Genomic DNA, 23538 nt, shown 5'->3' on the forward strand with positions numbered 1-23538 from the left:
TCTCAGCAGTTGGAGTGATGGTGACCATCCTAAACCGTACTCTTCCCAAGGCTACATGGGATGTTGGGGGTGGGTAATGCAGCACAGATTGGATCGGTACAGAGTGAAACTTATTTTAGAGCTAAGAATTTGCATTTAAACTTCGGCTTCTTTCCAGTACATCAGCCCTGGAGAAGACACATGTACAGTGGTGGCCAAGGAAGGGAAAGGAGACAGCTGATCCAAGCCCAACAGCTTTGGTGAGCAGAAATGCATCTCTGGCATACTGAGGCCTGTATGGGACCGGACAGGAGACGGCCTCAGCAAGGACAGTCTACCGCTTTGTCCACTCACAATCACGTCACTTATCTTGAAGAGAACTGAACATTTACGATGGCCTCCCCAAAATGATGTCCCCCTCTCCATAATCTGTGCAAGTACTGATCTGCCCTTTCCTCATCTAACCTTGCACTGAACCTACCTTTTATTCCCCTTACCTTCATTCACTGCATTCTGACTCTTAAAAATTCCCCTCAGAATACCCTCCTATAAATCCTAGACACTCCCTTCAACGTCTAGAGCGACTTGCAAGCTGCCTGTTGCCCTGATCTCAGACACGACTTTGAGTAAGACTGCCCCTAACGCCCTCGACACCAACCCCCTGGTCCCCAGCACTGGAGCCCCATCTTCAGGGCTGGCTTGCGGGGAAACGCAGGCTTACACGTGGTCTGCAATTCAGGTAACGGGCAAGTTCCCACGTCCTACTTTCCTGCTTCAGCAGTGCTCTCTCTCTGCAACATCCTTAGGGGACTGCAGCCTGTCTACTCCCATTCTCATGGCAACGATGCCTTCATTTCAGACAGGTAGCAAACACGATACTGTTGGTTGTAACAAGCCTTTGTTTTATATTCTGAAGACAGTTACGTTCTTTGCCTCTTCCCTTTGGAAATAATAAAATACTTCAAGGAAGGAAGAAAGAACTCGTAAGATCCTGCTCCTGTTGATAACCACTCAAATTAATGTATCACTTAACATTTATGACAATCCAGCTGGAAGGAGTCATGTCCATGATTGATGGCTACACTTAACAACTTCATGGCTTTGAACAGCTAAGACTGGATCCAAGGGGATTAAACGCTGGATGACATCTCAGTGGAAACCATGGCACTGGGGACATGTTTATACACCGGGATAATGGATGAATGTGCGTCTCCAAAGCATAAACATTCAAACTTCACAGCTCTGCCGAAAACAGACAGGAAACCTTTTTTTCAAACCGAACTGAAAGAAATAGCATTTGCATGCTAAATACTTGGACTCAGAGCCCCCGGATGGATGACTTTTGCCGACAAACAACATACAGCCTTCTTGATGCATACATTGGTAAGAAGTTGTCTATACAGACCCTCCCTCTAACCAGCAATCCTGCCAATGGGGTGTCTTTCCTCCCCAAAAGCTGCGGGTCAGTGCTTCACAAACACCTGCTGATTCAGCTCAACTCCTTTAGAGACACCTGGAGTTGATAAAGACATCTTTGACAAGAGAGGGAGCAGCCATCCGTGAGTGCCCACCATCAGTACTTGCATTTTGCGATGAGGAGAAGGCAATCTAGTGCTTTCCTAGACCATGGCACAGTTAAACTGAGGCTACATATCTTAAACAGGGCTGTAAAATGTAAGGGACCTACAAAGTTATATCTAAAAATGAAGAAAGATTAACAGTTGAACTGAGACCAGTCCTGCAGAATGCACTAAGGCCTACTGAACTCTTCTGTGGTTCCTACATGTCTGTCTTAACGGCCCTATATGCAGACACTTGAGAAGGTGACTTCGGAGCCCGGATCTCCTCGGGAGCTCGGATGTCCCACTACGCTTGTGCATCGGTGCCTCCTGCATAAGCCACTCCTGTTCCAGTCCCCGTGCTGCTGCTTATTCACTTCCCCAGAGCAAAACTCCCACGTGCTCTAGAGCAAGCCTGTATCTAGCACAGGGTGCACAGGATTTTCCTGCCAGGAAAATCTGGCTGCTGAAGCAATTAACTTCAGCTGTCAGCACGGGCAAGAGGAAATAACCTTGAGGCAAAGAAAAGTCAACATTCTCTACAAGGATCCATCTGGCTAGGTTAAGATATTCCCAAATTATTCTTTTTAAACAAGCATCACTGACTAAAATAAAAATCTAAATGAAACTCCAGGAGTGGCCCTGCTAATCTGAAAACTGGTAGTAACAGTCTTCTTGCACTTAATATTTTTACATGGTGGATGCCCATAATTGATCAGTACTAAATTCACATGTATTTTAAAATAAAACTCTATTAGACAACATCTCAATTTCTCTAGTCATGCTGGTAGCTCCCCATTTTCCTGGGCCTTTTACTATATTGTATTATAATGGAAGATTTTTTACCAATACCAATTTAAACACATGCTGGAATGCTTCAAGTGTTAAAAGGTGATACTTCTATGCAGAGAAGACTTTCTTAGTTCTAAGACTACATGTTATTATCTTGACCACAGGGCATAAGAGAGTAATTATATGTTTAAAGTAAGTAGTGAAAAATATTTCTTGAGAGAAGCCTGTTTTTAAGGATGATAGCTGTTTAAAGCCACTGATCTTACTGGAAAGTCACCCAAAGAGATAGATTACCAGGCAGGTGATAAAACCATAGGCGTGTGCAAAACTGCACATAGCTGCAATGTGTGCCCACACAAATGACAATACATCTTTCAGCTCTCTCCAGGATATTGCCTGCATATGTGCATACATGATTCATTTACCCTACAGAAGGTATCTATCATTGACGACATTATTAAGACATGCCCTTGATCCTACAAAGTGTCGGACAGCATCAGCAAGGTGCTGAGCACCATCAGCTTTCTCATGGGACCCAGCTGAATTTCCTGCTGCTGAAGAAGAGGGCAAGATACCCAGGATATGGCCTGTGACCGAGGATTTCCCCCGCGGCGCCCCAACGGGGTCTCAGGAGCACCAGCATCTACTCATGATGCTCAGCCAGTCACTGATGTCTGATCTCGTCTCTGCTGTTCTCTTTTCATCTTCCTTTTGTCTTGTTCTGCTTCTCCCTACTTCCACAGGGCCCCATGTCTTCTACCTGCTCTGCTAATTCTTTGATCTCTAATTTTGGGCCACCAAAATGATTTCGAGTATTACCATCATAAGAAAGGAAGAAAACCTCCAAAAGAGACACAACATGATAGAAAAACAGAGTCAGATACACTGGAGTGAGAAATGGGACGCTTGCACCATTCGCCATGGTAACATGCAGTATCTAAATTAAAAGCCTGAGCCTCCTATCACAGACAGATGCTCTTGTTTGGAAACATGCTCTGGGGCACCTCCCTTTTTCCACTGACTGTCTAGGGACTTCAGCCTCCTAATTTAGGTACGAGCAACACAGATCCTCCTCTTTGCTCACTCCCATACTGAATCCATTCCATAGTAAATGCTGCTTTAAGGTGGTGCAATAAACAGGTAAACCGTGGGTGTTAGAGGATGCAACTAAATATTCCTAATGAAGGAAGCTAAACATCCCCTAATTCCCATGGCTCGCCTGTTTATTGCACCTTCTCAGCGTAGGACCTGTTCTTTTTGGTTTGTCAAAGCCCCTCTGCATGTTCAGCAAAGATAACGTAAACGCCTCCTTACACGCGCCGGTGGAAGCGCCGGTCACAGGACGGGGACTGTGCGCTGCTGCATGAACAAGTGCTGCTGCAGACAGCCCTGTTTCTTGACCAATACCTACTTTGATCAATTGATCAATGGTTTAAAAAAAAGCACATTACTATAGGGGAAGCTTACAGCTAAATGTGGCATATGAAGCACTCCTCCTGAAGGAACAGCATCACATGCATGCAAACCAACAGCAAAACGACGAGATACCTCTCATATCTGACTGCACAGAGAAACCAAAAGCAACAAACCAAAGCTTGGCTTAGGCTATGAGTGGGAAGTGACTCTCTACAATAGTAATTTTGGAAATTACTTTTGCTGATTGAGGAACATTAAAAGCAGAAGTGGGCCACAAAATAGGATTTTTTCATGCTTTTCCAAAAAAAAGTTACATACTTCTGGTAATTATCTCTGTTACCAAAATGCTCAGTGGCTCTGATTATTAGCTATGATTCCATTGCGCCAGGCATTGTAGAAACATAAGAAATGGTCATATGGAGAACAGCAATGTTATTCATTTATCAGCTAGCAAAGACACCAGAATTCACCATGGCTGTTCCCTTGCCCCAAAAAGCATCAAACTCCTGCGTGGAATAACAGAACGTACACCCGGACTACGCTTCTCTGTATCTGTAGATTAAGAACTGCCACTGCTGTCTAAAAGAAATAGAAGCATCAGCAGAACAGCTAGATAAAGCTGTGCAATAAAAATCCATCTGAAGAAAAGTGGCAAGAACATTCTTTAGGAATCTAACAAGGATCCTGTAATACCCACATAATCCCCTTTTAAAACATCTTCAGATGCTCCCCAGTTTTCACAGACTACAGAAGTACATTATAAATTCCCACAGTAAAGTTAATTTTTATCATCAGGTGAGTATTATAATTATATACAATCCTTCCCCCAAGACCCTACATCATCTCTTCTTCACCATCTACCAACTTACCCTCCAGCGCACAGAAACGCGTCACCTTCTCCGGCATCAGCTTCCCATGCTTGTGCTGACAGTATATCTCGGCAATCTCCTGTCGACACTGCTTGGACTTAGACCGGGACATGGCTGAGATTGCCTCTTTGCCTGTTATCTCGCACCTCAGTGGCTGGTCATACTTCAGTTCAGGGGAGCTGTTTCCATTTCTCTTGAAATGATGCTGTCTGGGAGACCGGTGAGTCTCCTTCAGATTGTTGTGGCTACTGTTTTTTCCAGGGTGATCACCAAATTGCACCACTTCATTTGAGTTCTTCCCCAACAGTGAGTTCTCTTTCACCTTTTCCTCTTCCAGTTTCTTTCTCAAGTGCTCCTTTTGCTTGCTAAGAGGTTTTTTCACCAGCTCAGACTGGTGTTTTTGCCTCTGAGTCCTGGGAGCAAAGTTACTGTTATCAATATTTTCAAAGTCCTTGGGGACTGAATTTTCATTATTGCTGTCTGTTCGCATTTTCTCTTTCGGTCGGTGGGAAAAATAGCCATCCTACAAATGGGGAGAAAAATTATATTCATCTTACTAAAAGTTGACATATCCCATGCATTACAAGCATTTCTTACACGAAAACATAAATCAACTACAATTGAAGATATTTGGAAAACACACATTAGGGCTCATAAGAGAAAGCTGGGGCTGGAAAAGGCCTCTGAGCTGCCAGAGTCGGTGCAGGCAACCACCCCACGCAACCCCCTCCATTAACGATGCCGGGTTTGACCCCCATTCTCGGGTCCAGCTCTCACAGAGGGCTGAACAGGGACATTTTACTCCGGTTTGTGAGTAATTACTAACTGGAGCGTTTACCCTGACGCCACTGAAATCAATGGCAAAACTGACACTGATTTCAACGGAGCAAGACCAGGTCCTGCAACACTTCTACTACTAATGCAAGGCGTGAAAACCTTTGGTGTTTCTAAGCAAGTTCTCCCAAAGCTGTCCCGTTCCTATGCAAAAAGCACCACTGGACTCTACAGGCTGAGTTTTCTTTCAGGGAAGTGAATTAGCTACAAACCAAACCTGTGCTACTTTAGGTTTTTTATTTTCAAGTTTATAAGACACAAGCTTGGAGATGCATTTCCCAGTGGCTGAACCATCCCAGCGACGCAGGCAGGGAGCAGTGGCGGCGCAGAAACGCCCAGCGCGCTGCAGGAGGGCGAGCGCGGCCGCGGATGCTCGCGCTCCCCGGGAGCTTGGGAAGGTCCCAGCCAGGCTCCGGCGGCCGGTCCTCTGCCATCCCCTTCCTCTTCTCCATGCTGCACGCGCTCTGATAAATACACGGCTCTCAACAGCTGCACCGTTTAAAACATACCGTACCAAGAAAAGGGAAGAGATGCAGAACACCCTTTGCACCGTAAGGTCACCCCCCGCCACCTGTTACCGCGGCCCCGTCTCAGCGGAGCAGCGATCACGAGGGAAGACTTGTAGAGTGACGTTCGCTTTGTCACTGGGCTCTGCCTTACGTTTGCCGCAGCTCTTGGACAAGGCAAAATGGGACAAAATGGTCAAGACTCCGCATCAGCGACTGCCTTTCTGTCGATCGGCACTGGTGCGAGGTGACACCCAGTCAAACCCGGTCCCTGCTTGTGGCTGCTGAGGGCACAGCGTGGAGGGCCAACCGCGTCCGGGCCTCCCCGGCTCCGGGGGCGGAAGCCCGCTCTGGCCTGCTGCTCCTCCCCTGCCTTTCTTTGAAAAACTGAATCGTCTCCAAAATACAACCACTAAACTCAAAGAGCTGCTGTGCCTGTAAGAGACACGCATTTACGTGGTTTACCCAAGCCCCCCCGCAGTCTGCATTTGTGTGCTGAGTTTCGGCAGACAGAGGGACAAAAGCTCTGTCACACCAGGCCAGGCCGTCTGTCTGTCCCGTCCAGCGTCCGGCCTCCAGCCCTGGCCGATACCTGATGACCGGGAGCCGAAGGGGTGGGGGAGACACCGGGAGCCGGGGCAGCCGTACAGTGGGGTCTCCCGACCCTTCTAGAAACCAGTTGAGACCCGAGTGCTGTGGTTTGATCATTCCGCATTAATATGCCTGCCAGCCAGCTAACAACGTTTCTCCATCCTCACCCAGACATTTCTTACTGACTGCACTTGCTGATCATAACATTTACCAAGCCCTCGGAGGCCACTTTTCAGAAACAAAATTCAGCAAATATATGATGTTTTCCCTTCACACTAGCAGCTTCCCTCCTTCCTCCCAATTATTTACCGCAACATTCGCGCAGCCTTTCTCAGGAGATTAATAAGCCTGGTGGGCAGCAGACAACAACCACGCTCACACGTGCGTCCTTCTGCTCACGTTAGAGTTGTTGCACAACGGAAACACCAAAATCCTCACGGCTCTGCTGGTGCCAGCGCAGAGCCCAAGAGCACTTCTGTAAAGAACCCACAAAAAAGCAGAAGTTTCATCTCACCATCATATGTTCCCCACCCCAACAAGAAGTGCTGAGACCGCCCCAAACTCGTGACCGAGGGCTGCCGTAGCTGGAGCGTGCAGGACAGACAAGCGCTGCATCCTCGGAGATATCCAACAGCCATCTGGACAGGGCCCTGGGCAACCTGCTCTGGGTGACCCTGCTTGAGCAGGAGGCTGGACTAGATGATCGTAGAGGTCCCTGCCAACCTCAACCAGGCTGTGATTCTGCGACATGCAAGCTTTGCGCTGGGGGGACTCTCTGGCCAAGGCGACCGCGTGACTGCAGAAACAGCAGTGTCAGGACACGGGAGGTCTGGGAGATGAGGGTGTCACGTCCTCCAGCAGCAGCAGAGACTTCAGCTGGGTTATGCTGAACTGTGCCCTTCATTAGTACTTCCAGCCAGGAGGTTACTTTTTCTGCTGGCATGAGCTGATCGTATTCTCATGGGCATTGCACAGACATGAAAGAAATCGTGAACAACAGGGCAGAAGTAGTTTTCAGCAAGCACACAGAATAGCAAAGCGTCTGACTGCTCTCAAACGCTAATGAGACCTGGCTACGCAGCACCTCCTCGTTTCTTTGAAAACCTCTCCTCATTGGAAGGTAATTAACAAATTGAATGAATATATTAACAGGAAAGAGGCAGAAAATAAAAAGAAATATCCCAGTGGTTCAATGCAATGTGCCCTAGGAAAGCTGTGAAAGATGAGAAGTGCGAGGCGTTGACATGCGCGATGAAGACCCAGACGGGCCGGCCTGACAGCCTGCCCTGGGCAGGGGTGAGCCACCTTCACCCCAGCCTAGCTGGGGACAAATTTTTTAGACCTAGGGAGCAGGCAATACTACCATTTTTTAAAGTGGCCATCAGCCAACGAAGGCAATGGGGAAATATTATCAAAATACCTTAAGACAGAGTTATAAATATTGGTAGACTTTTTGTGGATCTGTCTTGTTTTCTTTCCACTCACGAATGCACCTAATAACCAAAAGCAGAGTTTGTCAAAGGACAGCATCCCCTAATGATGAATGATGGCAGCAATTCTCAGCACCTACGAACCTCATTTCATATTCAAAACCTTTTACGAACACTAGCTAATTGTTTCTCACACCTCTTCTGCGAGGAACAACTTAGTAGTCATATTTTACAGACCAAAGAGACTGCAGTAATGACTTACGCAAGGTCATGCAGCGAGGCAATATCGTTTTGACCTCTGCAGCTTGGCAATGAGAAATGTTTGAATAGTTTATTCATTACAAGATGCGGCGCTGAGTGACTGAAGCGATTCTCCCTCCACGAATATCTGCAGCCGGCAAGGAGCCGCGGCTGTCAGGCACAGAGGCACGTGCAGAGCCGCCTTCTCAGAAACTCCAAACATTTTTCAAACCAAACACTTTGATTTTGGAGGAACCACTTCTTAAAAAAAAAGTATCTTCCTAATTTTTAAGGGTGGAAACGGCACATGAAATCAAATTCATTTCTTGTCTTTTTAAAGGAGAAAAAAATTGGCATTTTTCATTTCAGTGAGAAAAAAACAAAACAAAACAAGTCAGTTTCAAGACAGCCCTCGCTTCTCTTTACGACCAAACCAAAAACCAAAATTAATTCTTTTGGCAGCTCAGCTCCCTTATCTAGCTCACATCTCCAATGTATGCTCACAGAAAGGAAAAAAGACGCTGCTCCCAAGCTGCCTCCCCCCCTCCCCCAAACCCAGGAGCAAACCGCAAAAAGAGCAAGACAAAGGTAAAGCTTATTAACATCATACCCAAAACATGTGTATCGAGGTGCCGCTGCTCTGAGTAATAGGCTATTATTCCCTATGTTTGCTAGTTGGCAGGTTTCCTTTGTTCTCCAGCAGCTCCAAAGCCAGAGGTTAGCTCTGCCAGCTGTACGTTTTGACTTGCTTTATTTTAATGTACTTTGTATGATGATCTTGGATTTGTATAAGCACAGTACCTCAGTGACTCCAATTGTTCTGCTGTTACATTTCCTCTACGCTGTTGCTGGAATTCACTTTTTTCCCCTCATCAAATAATTAAATACAAAACGTCCCCTGCTCTTGTTCAGCTATGGGCATAGTTAAAGCACATTCAAATGAGCTAATGGCATTAGCAGGTATATGATAGGGACTGCACGGTGGTGGGAAGGGAATCAATAAATCCCAAGCCCATTTCAGGAAATGACATTTACTATTTCCAGACCAAACGAGAACTTTCCATCGTGTCCAGCCCTGGACTGGAACTGCCAGTGGAGGGCAAGGCCAGCTCCGTCTAGCACACGCAGCCACGTAGACCAGAGGAGCAGACTCCATAAGGAGCAAGGATGTCTGCAAATGCATTTACCCTTTGGAGGTGAGTTTAATGAATAGCATATTCACGGTTCCATATATATAGTTATTTGCCTAATTTACATTACACAGACTGCAAATGATGAGAATGAACCTGCTGTAATTACACATAAGCACATACACACTGTTCACTTTTTTTTAATAGCAGCAAGTGCTATCCAGCCTTCTGACGTAGGCAGGGGCGCAGAGAGATACCTGGGCTGGCACCACGGATAAACGTGACGATAATTAAACGAGACAAAAGGGTTGATGCAACTTGGCGTGGACGGGCGGACCTGCAGCCCGCGCAGGCCACGTGCCCCCCCCCGGTGCCAGATAGCTTGCCCTCGCCCCGGGCGCGGGTCTGTTTCGGGGGCTCTCGCAGAGCAGACCGGGCACAGTTTGGGTGTCCTGATTTCTGGTCTTCATTACACACGTGGCCACCTACTCAGCAGCCAACACCGCTTGTTCAGAGGTTCTTGTCTGTGAAACGGCCACACAGGCAGCACCCAGCCGACAGCAGCCGACGGGGAGCACCTCCCCGAACCTAACCGTGAGTGGGCTTCTCCGCTCCTTACTCTCCATTCGCTTCCTCTCCTGATCATATGATACCTAAATACAAGAGGCATCCGAGATGCTCTCAATTCCAGTAAAATATATGTTATGTCCCCCACACAGCCTGATTTATTCCCTAAGTGCAGTCCTTAAACTTTACCAATTTAAGCATGTGAAATATGAAGAAGGACATGAAAGAGCAAACGAGAACATTTATTTGCTGAGTTTCCACAACAGCAGCGTGCAGGAGAGCTACTGGGAGACCACTCTGCAGTAATCCAAAGCATCCCCATGGTTAGGTTTCATCTTTAACACAGTTCAAAGCACTTTTTGTCTGTAATTGGAACATTCCATCATGCAATACTTAGGGCCAAAATACCTAGACGCAACGATGGGAAAAAAATCTGTCTTTTTCATTACAGTCTTTCCAAGGTCTCCAAAAGCAGCGCTGCGATAGGATATTTCTGTATATCTTGGCAACATTCCCTCTCACTGTCTGACTCTTGCTAAATGATTTTAAGTTTAAAAAAAAAAAAAAACCCTCAACCCTCTTAACACTTTACTTTAAAAAGAAACCCAATCTGTACAGCGAATGGCATGCTGATAAAGGAGAAAGCAGGGCAGAGGAGATTTTCACTGCTGTTTGTCTTTGCAATATTTCTCCTCCGCAGATCAGAATTTGCCCAAACCAACACCTACAAGCCCAGCTCTGTCCGGGGGAAGCGCAGCTCTGCTCCAGGCTTGGCCTCCCGCCCCATCCAAACCTCGCCGGGGGCTGGGGAGCCTGGGTGGCGCTGGGAAGGACCTGGTGGGGCCCGTGTCCCTGCCGACCCTCGCGCACGGGCTCGGTCGGGGCGGCTGCTCCCCATACCGCAACGCCTGCGGATGCGGCCGGGGCCAGGCAAAGCCGCTGAGCCCAGCACAGCTCCCAGCTGGTGGCATTTAAGCGCTGTGTCCCCCGCGCTTAGCCTGCGCACGCTCCCAGGGTCTCGCAGAAAGCTGTGATGAAACCTCAAGAGAAAAACGCAAAGTCAACAAAAGCTCTCCTGGCGCACGGTTCACCTCTTCATTGCTTTCCCCTTCAAGTGCTTCCCCCCTCCGGGAAACGCTTTTCCAGGCCACGTTCTGCAATTGGAAGAGACAAACGTATCTGAAATGCTTCAAAAGGCGGACACAAAACTAAGCTCCGCATTAACTCCTCGCTGCCAGGAGGGACAGGGAACACCACACAAGCCCATTACCGCCGAGGACACGAAGCATCCGTAGAGATGTCCGCTTTGGAGGAGCAAGGACTAAAAACAAAGCACAACGCTGTAGCACAACTGTAACAAGCCAAAGCTATATATATCTACATTGAAAAATAAAAGGGCGTCCAACAAATACTAAGTTGGACAGACATCCAAATTCCCGCCTCGCTGGAGTGCAGTAATCCCACGCCTGCCGATGCAAATGGTAAATGCCCCAAAACCCGACTCTTCCATTCACCTGGGTTTAATCCTTCATTTCTCCTTCACACCAACTTTCACTAAAGCCAAGAGCTATTTTTATTGCATAATGATTTCAAGCTAGGAGCCATATACGACAGCAGAACTTAAACAATTTGTAACCAGGAGAAATTAAGCTCAGTACTCAGGGTTAGAGCATTAGCAGCTGCTAAGGATAAACTGTGCTCCTTTGTAAAGTCCAGGGTAGAAATAAAAGCAGCACATCTGGCCTCGAGTTGGTCTTACGAAGAAGGGTTTTATTTGCTCTGCAGTTTTTACAGTGCTGGATTAATTGCAAGCTTTATGTGCCAGGGACTTCGGTAAAACTTTGAAGTCAGGACAAAAAGTCGTCCCAGAGAACCACTGTCCTGATCCCGGCACTTCCCGCTGTGACAGTGCCAGGGACGTATGTCCGCGCGCACGACTGGACGGGTCATCTTGCGCAGCCCTTGTCTAGCCATTTCCTAGCAGCACCTTAGCTCTGCACTTGCAAACTGCATTACGTACAATGAGAAAAAGGAAAACTGTATCAGAAATCTGAAGTCAAATTGGAAACAGAGAGCCCATTAATACAGCCTGCATATATCCAGAGTTGAAGATTAAAGCAGTATTTTCCACACCAACACCTAACGCTGCTATTTTTGCTGTTGTTCGGACCTAATCTCACTCAGAACGGAAAAAGAAGTCACTGCGAAAAGCACCATTTTGGTCTTTGCAGTAGAGTCTTCTTGTGGTACAGACACAGATCTGAAGCGCTTCTATCCAAAGCCCACTCATTTCAGAGGGCTACCCTATAAAATCAGTCATTATTACTGGTTTTGAACACCGGACCTGACACCCAACAGTCTCCAGGTTTGACGCATGCCTCCACTACATTTCTGGCCGTGCGTCCCTGGTGCGTGATCCTAGATGTGCTCCTCCGGCAAGCCTGGAACGACACAGCTTCCCTCCAGGGACAAACTGAATAGCTAAAACTGCAGTGGCCGTAGCTCAGCAGAGCAATGACCCACTCCTCCTCCCACTGCCAGCAAAGGCCTTTCCACTTTTGCAGAAAACAGCAGGATCAGGTCAAAGTATTTTTTCTACATTTTAAAAGTAAACCCTGTTTATAGCTTTTATAAAGAAGCCTTTAGAGAGCTTTTATCACTTCCTACTAGCAAATGCAGCACCAGACTTCAAAGCAGAAGTCTGACACAACACGGATGTCTATCACTGAATGCAGGCCTAAAAGAAGGATTTCCACAAACAGGTATTTTCTATCCTCATTTTAACTGGTCCCAGAAGATACACGGAGCGGTTAATGACCAAGTCCTGCATGGCAAGAAGCCTGGCAGGGAGAGTCTTCATGGCTATGGGGCCTCTCTCCACGCATGTGCATATGGCAGTTCAGCAGTAGCAAGTAAACAGCATTCCCTGCAGAATACTCCCAAACTGGGAAAGAACATTCTGTCCTCAGGACCCTGCATGAGGTCATTGCCAGTGACATCCTGATTGCCACTGATGCTAAAAATAACAATATAACATTAATAAAAAAATAACATTTTAAACTCAGAGCTATTGCACATAATGAAAGAGTCTGGATTCGCTCCAAAATCTGCTTGTTGTTGAATGCATGGCTTTTAATTCTATCTCCATGTTCAGCAGTGTATTTTATTAAAACGGCCATCATACAAAATGTATGACAGATATATAGTATAAGCATATTAGCCACTATTTCTATAGTAAGTCTGAGGCACAAGTGTTGTGAACTTGGTTAAATTCGAAGTCTCGCCTATGTCAGGGAGCAAGCCCGGGTTTCTGTGGGGGCAGCGACGCAGAACCTCTGAGGTCCACTGAGAAGACTGCAATAAATCGATGCTGAAATCTATGACAGAGCCAAACAGCAGCTGCCACTGACAACACCTGGAACAAACGCATGGAATTTGGAAGAACTCTATGGCCACCTCTAACGACAAATAAATTTTAACGGGAGCCTGCTAATGCTCTTAACGGCTTTGCCAGTATAGCACACACCAGTGCCTCCACACCCCAGGGAGTTTATGCACCTCCAAGTGACTGGCTATATGTGACCACTAATTTTTCACCTGCCAGTCACACGTATTCACAACTAAGTCAAGTATGTTCAAACATGAACGTGCATTTAGGTTTGCCCAACTTAGAAAATCTAGGTAACACAAATCCTAACTTAACCTTTCAGTTATGCTTCTGGAGCCTGTGCGCTAGAGAGAAGGACCATAGCTCCAGCGTCACAAATACAGCTTCAATAAACCAGCATGTTCTCTGCAAGGTATCCAGTTGTAAGACTAGACTATACGATATAAAGCCATTGGGAATTAACTCAAATAATTTCAGAGTGCGAATGGAAGGAATGCCACAGCCAACAGCCACGATTAGGCGGTTTGAACGTTCATTTTTGCAATATGCAAAAAGCCAACCCTAGAGCAATTTCAAATGTGCTTTCAAAGAGATAACCTAATGTGCATATAAATCAGCAGAGATGCGAACATCAGAGGCCTGACCCTGAGCTCGAGACGCCAGTTCTGGAGACCACAAGGTCACGCAGACCTTGGGCAGCTGAGGAGTGTCTGCAATTCCCAGTACGAATGGGAGCGTCCGTCCCGTGTGCAGCTAAACGCTGCTCCGGGATCATCTGTTGCAATCCTGTGAAAATGCAGTGCCACTAGATGGCTCCTTCTGTAGGGACTTGGCAAAGGAAGCTACAGAAAACCCTAGTAACCAAGGCACGCCATACAAACTTGCATCTGTCTTCCCAAGGTGTTCAATTTGTGGTGCAGAGCTTTTCTTCCCAACAAGAAAATACTCCCATCTCAGGAAGAGTTATGCATTGCAAGATTTCTGTGCCAAGTTCCTGCTAGTTAATTATTCAATAGTGATGCCTTCTAATTGCGAGAGGAGACAGCGGATGGCTCTGCTCCAAGCAGGGGCTGCTCCTGGATTAAATCCTTCCTTGTGTGCTCTGACCTTCGAGCCCTTGAGAGCTGTAACCTCCAGTCCTCACAGACTCTGGAAACCCCTGGAGAGGTGCAACACGAGCGCGGCAAAGGTTACCCTAAAGCCCACGCGCGCGGCTGCCTCGGCCCCGCGGCTGCCTCCGCCCGGCGAGCACAGGCTGCAAACAGCCGAGCTGGCGGCAGCCGCGCACCCGTTCCTGCGGCAGGCCTGGACCGCTCTGCTCGTGCCATCGCCCGGCGAGGCCAGTGACCAAGGGGCAAGTGGTGTCTTAGCAGCAACTCCAGAGACTGATTTTCATCTCCTCTACAATGTTCCTCATGGACACATTTACTGGACACGGGAAAATACACCCGTGACAACGGATCCATGCTCTGGGTACAGACAACAGCTGCCGAGACTCTGCTGCGTGGCCCAGCCATTGGTGCACGAGCTGCTACCCGAAGTGCCGGCTACCACAGGTCCGCTTCCCAAGAGCCTGACCGCACCGCCCTCTAAATTCAGACCACCCCAGCAAGCTTCGTTATCTTCTCCAAACGATACACGCAGGCTAGACCAGACAGCCCGAAGCAATGGCTTCGAGAGTTAACACCGCATCAAAGACTGAATTTCCCCAAAGAAACTTTTTTAGACCGCCTGTTCCGCAAGCAGCTACGGAGTGGCAAAAACGAGGAGCCCCCCAAGGCCAGCCCTGGCAGCCGTTTCCTAGGGAAGCCACAGGAGATGTTAATGTAGTCAGCTTTTTCCATGTGTTTTTCTGTTTCACTGTAGTAAGTACATGGTACTTTAATAACTGTCAGTGGCTTAAGACATATGAGAAACATTTTGCGAGAAATATATAAAGTTACCTTATGCCTGACGTTAAAGGAGGAGATACAAAAGGTGAAAATACAAATATACTGAATTTGAACTTGAAAGCTAGTAAAGATGAAAGACGTAACGGTATCAAACACAATCCTTTTTGCTCTGCAGAAAGAGTATGAGGAAAAAATGATCTATTGTATTCAAAAGGGGATTCTGATACCTGGAAAAGCAGGAGCCCTTCGGGTGCAGCGCTAACACTTGCAGGCACTGGTGGCTCAAAGCTGTCGTGACAGACTCGCATTGCAGGGCTGCAGCCTAACGGGTGCTGCTGCCCCAGGCGGAGGGGCACCAAGTGCGGCGACACGAGGGACTCTGCATCGCAGCCTCGGCACTGGAAAGTGACTGCCTGGACAATGATTTTCCCCTTCCTTTCCAAAACATTGCTGTAATTTTTTTTTTTTGTTAATCAAATTAAGTGCTGTGTTCCAAAATTTTATCTTTGATCATTGGAAACAACATTGTAAAAATGTCATTAGTGGAAATTGTATTTTTTTCCATTTTATGCACCTAACATTCTTACAATAAGGAAAAATGGTCCATTTTGAAATAGAAAACTGCTTCTAAATTTTGGATGCTTTCTGCAAAACAGTTTTTCTGTTTCTTACTAATGTGTGACTTGCTTCCCAATTTAAATTACTCTGAAATTAAAACAATATTGCACCCCTCAAGAGAGGAAACATTTTCACATTTCCTCCAGCTTAGCACATTAAGTGAATGAACGAACAGTCATTTTATATTAACAGTCATTTCCAATGTTCATCTGGTTATTAAAAAGTGCTGAATATTAGTAGACAGACCGTGAAAGCACATATCCATAGTTTATCTATATTTTGAAAATAACAGCTTTGCTTTCTGCCAATTTAAACTTTTCAGGAAAAACTGTACGTACACAGAAGGCCTGGAAGACACCATAAACTAGTCAGCCTTACTCACCACGTAACAGGACTTGATTCATAGGCAGCAACTTGGAGGCAGTCACAGACCCCGGTCCCTTACAGATGACCCTTGGTACCTCATTACCAGGCTCTGGACTGATGCATGCAGCCCTTGTTTTTAGCAGCAGTCCCTCCCAAGCAACTCCACCAACAGTAGCATCAGCATTAACTGAATACAGAAGGAGGCCTGTATAATTTTTTTTTTTTTTAAATGGTTCCCACCTCCGAATTTGGAGTACATTTCAGCTCTGTCTCGGTGCAGGCGAGAGAACTCCCCTTGGTATGATAAGACCCATTGCTCCATAGGTCAACAACCCCTCAAATGACCATTCACTATGAGAAACTGTCCTGGAATATTTACTAGTATTTTTAAGCCTCCTGGACTCATTTTAATTTAACTTCATCTTTTAATAGAATTCACTGCAAAACTAGGAAAGAGATGAGGACAGACTGGCCTGACACTACAAAACAGGGCTTCTGGGGAAGCAGAGAAAAATTCTGGATTTTTTTCTTTACCACTTTTTCTCATGAGGAGGTGAATCATATAATCACTCCAATGAAGAGTTCAGACACAAAGGATCTTAGTAAGAAGTCAGCACTTCATCAAGGAAAAGGTAATTTAAGTGACTTTTTGTATTACTGGAGTATCTGTTGTTTTGCAGTGCTCACACAGGGCCTTCAAGCAGCAGCTGAAGCAGTCTAGGGTTTTGTACAGTGCAGAAGCAACAGGTACCAATGCCCCGTGACTTTACCAGATTGTGTCTGCTTGTGTTATCTTCCCTCCCAACAAGCGGCTCCAGCCAGGCCCTCAGGACACGGCACAGCGCAACGCTGGGGTCTGCAACATTGCTCTACATTGCTGCATGTCTTGGTCTCGTGCTGTTGCATCCTCATGGCCAATACCTCACCACCTGCCATTCACTTACTTTCGGCTGCTGGAAAACCCATTAGTTGATCACAGTTTTCCCAATTGTCCATGTGGATGGTCCCGCTCGGTCTGCACAGCCGCAGCTGCTGCAGTAGGCAGCTCTCGAAGAAGCTCCTTCTACGGGCGAGCAGGAGCCGGGAGCCTCTGAAATTCATTCCCCCATTCAGGCTGAATTAGCCTCAATCTGTTGACTTACCAGGCCAGCACCAAAGTATTTCAGTGGATATTTAAGAAGGGCTAAGGTTGCTGAGCATGACTTTTTTTGGGAAGTGAGATATCAGTTAAGAGGGTATGGTCAAGAGTGGTATATTGAGATATTTGTTCTTACAGATGGTTATTATAATACTGAAAGGAAAACGTGATGTTCTATGTTTTTAATTATTACCAAATTGTAGTGCTTAATTAATTGACAAGGGTGCCCCAGAGAGAAATCATTTTATATGATTGCATATAATAAATAAAACATAAAATATTTATATGAATAAAGCTCAATCATTTGAATGTCTGCAGAATATGAACACAATAACCACCCCTAATACCCATTATCAGCCAACCAGTTTATTAATCCTGATCTCCCCAAAAGGGATTTTTTTTCTTTTTTAACCCCTCCTCTCAGTGACCCATCCCATAATAAAAAACATGACTAATCTGAACTGAACTTCTTTGCTTTGATCTATATTCCTTTCATCTATAATTCAGCCAATATATGTTTTATATCTTTAAAAGCCATAGTAAAGCCTTGCTTCCTGATGACTTGCTATTAGCTAGATGCCAGCCATACTCATCTGCAGGACTATTCCAGCCCAAGTCTAAACAATCTCAAGCAGCCCAGGGTGGATTGCCGGGATACATAATATTTCTGACAGCTATAGAAATTAAACATAATTAAAATATGGATGGTAGGAACCAAAGACCCCCACACATACAAATGAAAAAATCCTTGTAAAATACGGTCAGTTTAGCACAAACACATTCAGCCTTAATTAGGTAGAAAATCTATTTAGATAAATACAATGCAAAGAATAATAATGAACTTCAGGATTACATTTTGTTTCTTGGAGGGAAAAACACAACACAAATAAATGGGAAGTAATTGCAGCTTATTTAATAGTCTCATACTATCAGCTTCAGCAACTATAATCATTAAAGACCCTGCAGTGATCTACTTATAAATGTTGTTAAACCAGAATTACAACACGACAAGCGCGAGAAGCGAAGCCTATTAATATGAACTGCGCTAAAAGAAACAAACCCATTCAAATCTTTTTTCGCCTGCCCAGCACCACAAGAACTCAATCTCTTGGAAAAAACCGTTCAGGAAGGAAAGGCCTCCACGGTTCCTCTCATTCCCGGTGCGACTGCAACCTGAGCACCTGAACACGCGTGCTCGCTGCAGGGCGACTGCCGGCCAGCAGAGGCTATCCCCGCTCCTGCGGCCACGTGGACACAAAGTCTGATATCGCAAGGCTCAAGTATATTGCCCTTCATCTGCGATCCAAAAGGGGTAAAACAGACCCTTCCATGCACATCCAAAGCGCAGTTCCTGGACCCTAACGCCTGGGAGGGAGTCTGCACTGCTTTTGCGTAGCAGGGATCTGCTAAATCCAGCACCAGGAGACGACTTCCCAGTGAAAGACACTCTCCCATCTTCCCACCCAGAGGAGCCAAGTTACTCCCACCCGTCTCTTCTCCCCTGAAGGAAGAGGAGGTGCTGGTGTGGAAAGACCGTCTCTCTCACTCTTCTTCCGATTGCTTCCAAGCCCTTTCCTCGTGGACCAGTCCCGCCCCGCCCCGCTCGGCGTCGCTCAGGCCCTGCCGTCCCCCGGCCACCCGGGCAGCAGCGAGCACGCGCGGGCAGCACCAGGCCCAGGCGGCGACAGTCAGATTCCCTCTCCCTCCGTCACCAGAGAGGCTTCGACCCTCACGGCCAGATTTCCTGCCCGTGCAAACCGCTGGTTCCTACAGGTTTATGGATGTGGGAGCCCATGCTAGCGGGTGATTTAACCCATTGCCTTTTCTGCATAAATCAAAGGCTCGGCGCTAAGACGAACCATGGGAGGCTTCCTCCCGGACACAGGCAAGGCGCCCTTCCCGGCCACCCACAAAACACCACAGGAAAAGGGAGTTTTCTTCACAGATACAGACCCGTATTTGAAAATACAGAGTTCTGCAGCGTTCAGTAAGTTAGGTTAACAAAATAAGAGCTGTAAAGGCCAGAGGATATTATTGTGGTCATTTGCATAACACAGGCAAGATAATCTCACCGCGCTATTCCTGTCGCAGAGTCGCAGTTTCTGGCTGTGCTGAGGCACGGCATTTGAGAGTGATTCAGTTTTACCGTGACAGATCATCTTCACCCGCACGCCCACGGCTGCGCGCACGGGCCTACGCGTGTCCCCGCCGCCCGGTCACCGGCCTTCTTAGCTCCCTTCCTAACACCTTGGCCTGCCTCAACCCTCAGGCCGGGGCTTTTCCTTAGTAAAGGGCAGACAACGTATTACTGAACTCGTTGTTCTTGCAAACACATGAAAGTATTCTCGATGACTCTTGAGAGCCACGCGAATGAGCAGAGTTTCAACAGCCGACGGGAACACGAGGAGATTTGGGATTAAAAGAATTATCAGGATACAGATTTCTGACGCTGAATAAAGACGTAGCTTAAGTTCAAAAACCTGTCGTTACTGGCTCCAATAAAGATGATGAAGAATAAACACAAAGAAAAGCCAAAAAGTTTTCCAGGAAACTGTCCCCCACCCCAACTTGCACAGATACTCATTCAATCCAGAGCTTTTTTCCTGGGCTGCTTTAACCATACTGACTACGTTTGAGTGACAAACAATACTGGATTGTGCCCTACTTTCTTTAACCACATAACAGCCTTTCACTCATGTGTAAGTATAGTGCTGTCGAAACAGTAATTTGTAATTAAACTGCATTTAACGATGGTCATATTTCCATGACTTCACACTTATAACTTGTCAGAAACAAGGAATCACTCCACACTCAGGCTACAGTCATCTCCCAACATACACACATCCCTAACTGACAGAACTGGATCAACAGCGTAGTATAATATTAACTTAGCTAGACACTACTCATAGACTATGTCATGTAGAAAACTCAAGGCACAGTACACTCCATTGTCTTAACTACCATCATTATGTTAGTGCATCATAAAAATATTCTCTTCTAAGGGCAACCACTTGCCTTGCAACTATGCCAAAGGTTTATTTACCATCTGCAGTTTTTCTTGTGATCTAAAATAAACTTTTCCCCAGGTATGTTAAGGAAGTACGATCAGCCTATTCTGAAAGCACAGGGACATTAAAGTCACAAGAACGCCTGCACATGCATGGCGGCCACATAGTTCAATGACTTCTCACATGCAACAAATCTGCAACCATGTCCCAGTTTGCAGTATGGCTATTCACACCTTGCTGGCAGTGTCTGCTGTCCTTGCAGGGCCAGGGCAAGATGACTGGGCAAGGGCAGAACCTATCACCGTAAGTAACAGGCTGCTGCAGTCCCTCACTCCAGAAGGTGCACAGCCCCTCTGCTAGGAGCCTTCCAAATTACAGGGTCCTGCAATGCAACAGGATCACGGTATCTCCAATGAGGACTGGGTATGAATGCCAAAAGTTGCCCTGCAGTTAAAGGGGGCTCCTAGCAGAAAGGCCGCACAGCCTTCTGGAGGCAGGGACTGCAGAAGACCACCACAGCTGCTGCTTGGTTGCAATGAACCAAGAGCTGTTTGGGCCTCTTACTCCAAAGCCCTGCTCCATATCGGCTGTGAACAACCTACACCCCCGACAGCTTGTCCCAGACTCTCCCCTCTTTTTCTCACAGGCATCAACTCACTGTTCAGGAAACAGCAGCAGCTCTGCACAAGATATGCTCTCAGGCATCGTCTACACAATATGTGAAAAATTACGCGAGGAGCTACAGCAGCACTAACCTGAGCCGCTGCATTAACTTGCACACCTACAGCTCTGTCGGACCAGGCTCTTCTTCCAAATCAGCCAGTATTTAATTTGCAGAGAAGACGACTTAACACCACACAAGAGAATCTGAATGAGCAATGAAAAACTGATCTTGTCTATCAAGAAATGCTTGTTTACATCTTCCTTATATTTCTCTATTCTGAAGCAGCAAAATAATGTAGATTACAATGTATTAATACTGTAAATCAAAAGCCTGATAACTTTAAATTTGGGTCTACAAATAGGTGCTGTCCAAATTTTATCAAATTAAGCTGGGATTTTGATCAATCTTGTTCTACAGCATCACTGCTGGTCCAGAACAACTTCAGAGTGGGAATATATTGCTACCGACACAGAATGGGGGTGTTATTTCCACTTAGCTGGAATTAAATGGGTACCATCAGCTGCAGAATGAAATTACTACTCTTGGTTTTCGAAGAAGCCATTCTTTTTGATCAACTGGATTTTTTTCTTCATTTTGCAGAATTCATCAACTCCCAACTACCCCTATAATACAGGAAAAGGCAAAGGCATCCCGCAGTCAGTCCTCTCTTCACAGCTGTCAGTGCTCCACAAATTCAGCGGCACTTTCCCTCTGCAAGCTCATGTGGCCAATGGGAACCTGAACCACAGCTCCAGCTCTGTTTTTATACTCAAGTGCAGGACAGCATTTACTCTCTTACAGACACGCAAACCGCGAAGGTGGAGACACTGCCAGAAATCACCCCAGTGGAGCTACCAGTGTGACAAAGTTGCAGCCAGCGGTTTCTTGCCTGGGGCTGGAGAGACACGGCTGGCTCAAGCGCCTGCCCGGGAGCAGCCCGTGCAGCACCTGCAAACGCCCCGCGTGCCCTTCGCGAGGCTCCCGGGACGCCCCAGGGGCTGCTGAAGCGCCGGGACGACGCGGACGGGCAGCCGTGGCCCTACGCTCCCGCTGCGGCTCCCCCGTGTTGGGCAGCGGGGCCGGCCGGCTGCCCGCGCGCGGGAGCGTTTGCTCGGCAGCGTGCTGGCCGGCATGCCAATGCGGCCGAGCAGCGCGCTCAGCAGCAAACGGGAAAGAGGGGAAAAAAAACAAAAACAAAAAAAAACCCTGCCACAAAAGCAGCAAACCGCCAGAAATCAGCTTTCCCAGCAGGCGCCACATTGCAGTTCTGGGGGTGGTAACATCAGCGATCAGCGCTCGTGATAAAAAAAGCTCCCTGTAAGAAAACAAGCTCTGGGTTGCTATCGCTTATAAAGCCAGAGTTGCTTATTATTGTCAGCAGATCGGGAATTGTTGCCCTTTATTATTCTATCGGGAATTGTTGCCCTTTATTATTCTTTATTAGCATCAAATTGTTAGTCAAGCAGATCTGAACAAATCTGATCCAAGCAGAAGCCTCCTGCAAAGACCGTGTGAAGAGGTACGTTTTGCACGCAATGAAAGCTGAAAGCTAGCTGTCTGTCTTACTTAAACTCACGCACTGTCCTTCATAAGAGCAAGAGCCCTTATCAAGAAGAAACGATGGCATGCTCTGTCTGTGGCCCAGATTCTCAATTTATGCTCAGAGAAATTTTATGTTTCTCCAAAACTACAGACTTTGAAAGCCTGTTACAACGTACACAGCTCATTACTGGTTCCTAGAGCTGCTCAACAAAATTCAAAAAGAGCACACACAGGAATGTATTAGGCAACATTTTCTCTTGACACTGAAATCTCTAGTATAATGAATGCTTTGGAGAAAGCAGTAAGATGATTATCATTCTTAACTCTTTGACCCAATGCATGGGCTGGGCTGTTTCCAGTAAACAAGTGCTCTGTGCTAATTTTACAAAAGTGATAAAAAAAAAAAAGTCACTTGAATTTTTTCCCTCCCTGTTTGCAAATAACCGTGTGATACTTGGCCAAAAGTCCCCATGGACACAGGAAACTGAAGCAAAAAAATAAACAAGAGCTCAGGCTGAAAAAACCCCTATTGGCCTTATCCGCCACCATTGAGAGTGGGAAGGACAAACACAGCATTGCACAACAGCTCGAACTGCAAGCGTTCTGCACAGACAGCTCTGCTGACAACACTGTTCTCATATTTAAGTGCACTAACTTAATGCTGGTTTCACAGACCAAAGGTGAAATGTTGATTTCCTCCTCCAAAAGTCAATAGGAGAAATTCGGACTTTCACTGCTGGCAATCCACATAGTCCCCATGCAAATCCAGGCTGTTGGAGCATGCTGCTTCTCAGAAGATGCATGATAGTCTTTACTGGTGGTTCAGTGACTGAACTTAGCCCAAATCCGTATCACCAGCTATGAACCACAGCCCAAGCTCCAACAACCTGCCTCAGAAACGGCTGCATGTGCACGGCTCAGTAGTGGTGGACACAGCCTGCTATTCGACGTCTGCCGACTCTCCCAGCAACGCCCTGGAAGAACGACACTTCTTTGGGTGACCAAGCAC

The 23538-nt window shown here is 46.7% G+C and overlaps 1 protein-coding gene across 2 annotated transcripts in view; it reads right to left on the reverse strand.

Annotated features, from left to right (window-relative positions):
* The window catches only part of XYLT1 (xylosyltransferase 1), a 218896-nt gene that overhangs the window by 102853 nt on the left and 92505 nt on the right, over nt 1-23538 (reverse strand). For both annotated transcript variants that reach the window (XM_064520332.1, XM_064520331.1), the window contains one exon: nt 4616-5138. In XM_064520332.1, coding sequence (XP_064376402.1) covers nt 4616-5138 — 523 coding nt within the window. The remainder of the gene's footprint in view (nt 1-4615; nt 5139-23538) is intronic.

Source organism: Dromaius novaehollandiae, chromosome 14 (assembly GCF_036370855.1).
Source record: "Dromaius novaehollandiae isolate bDroNov1 chromosome 14, bDroNov1.hap1, whole genome shotgun sequence".
NCBI classification, from domain to species: domain Eukaryota; kingdom Metazoa; phylum Chordata; class Aves; order Casuariiformes; family Dromaiidae; genus Dromaius; species Dromaius novaehollandiae.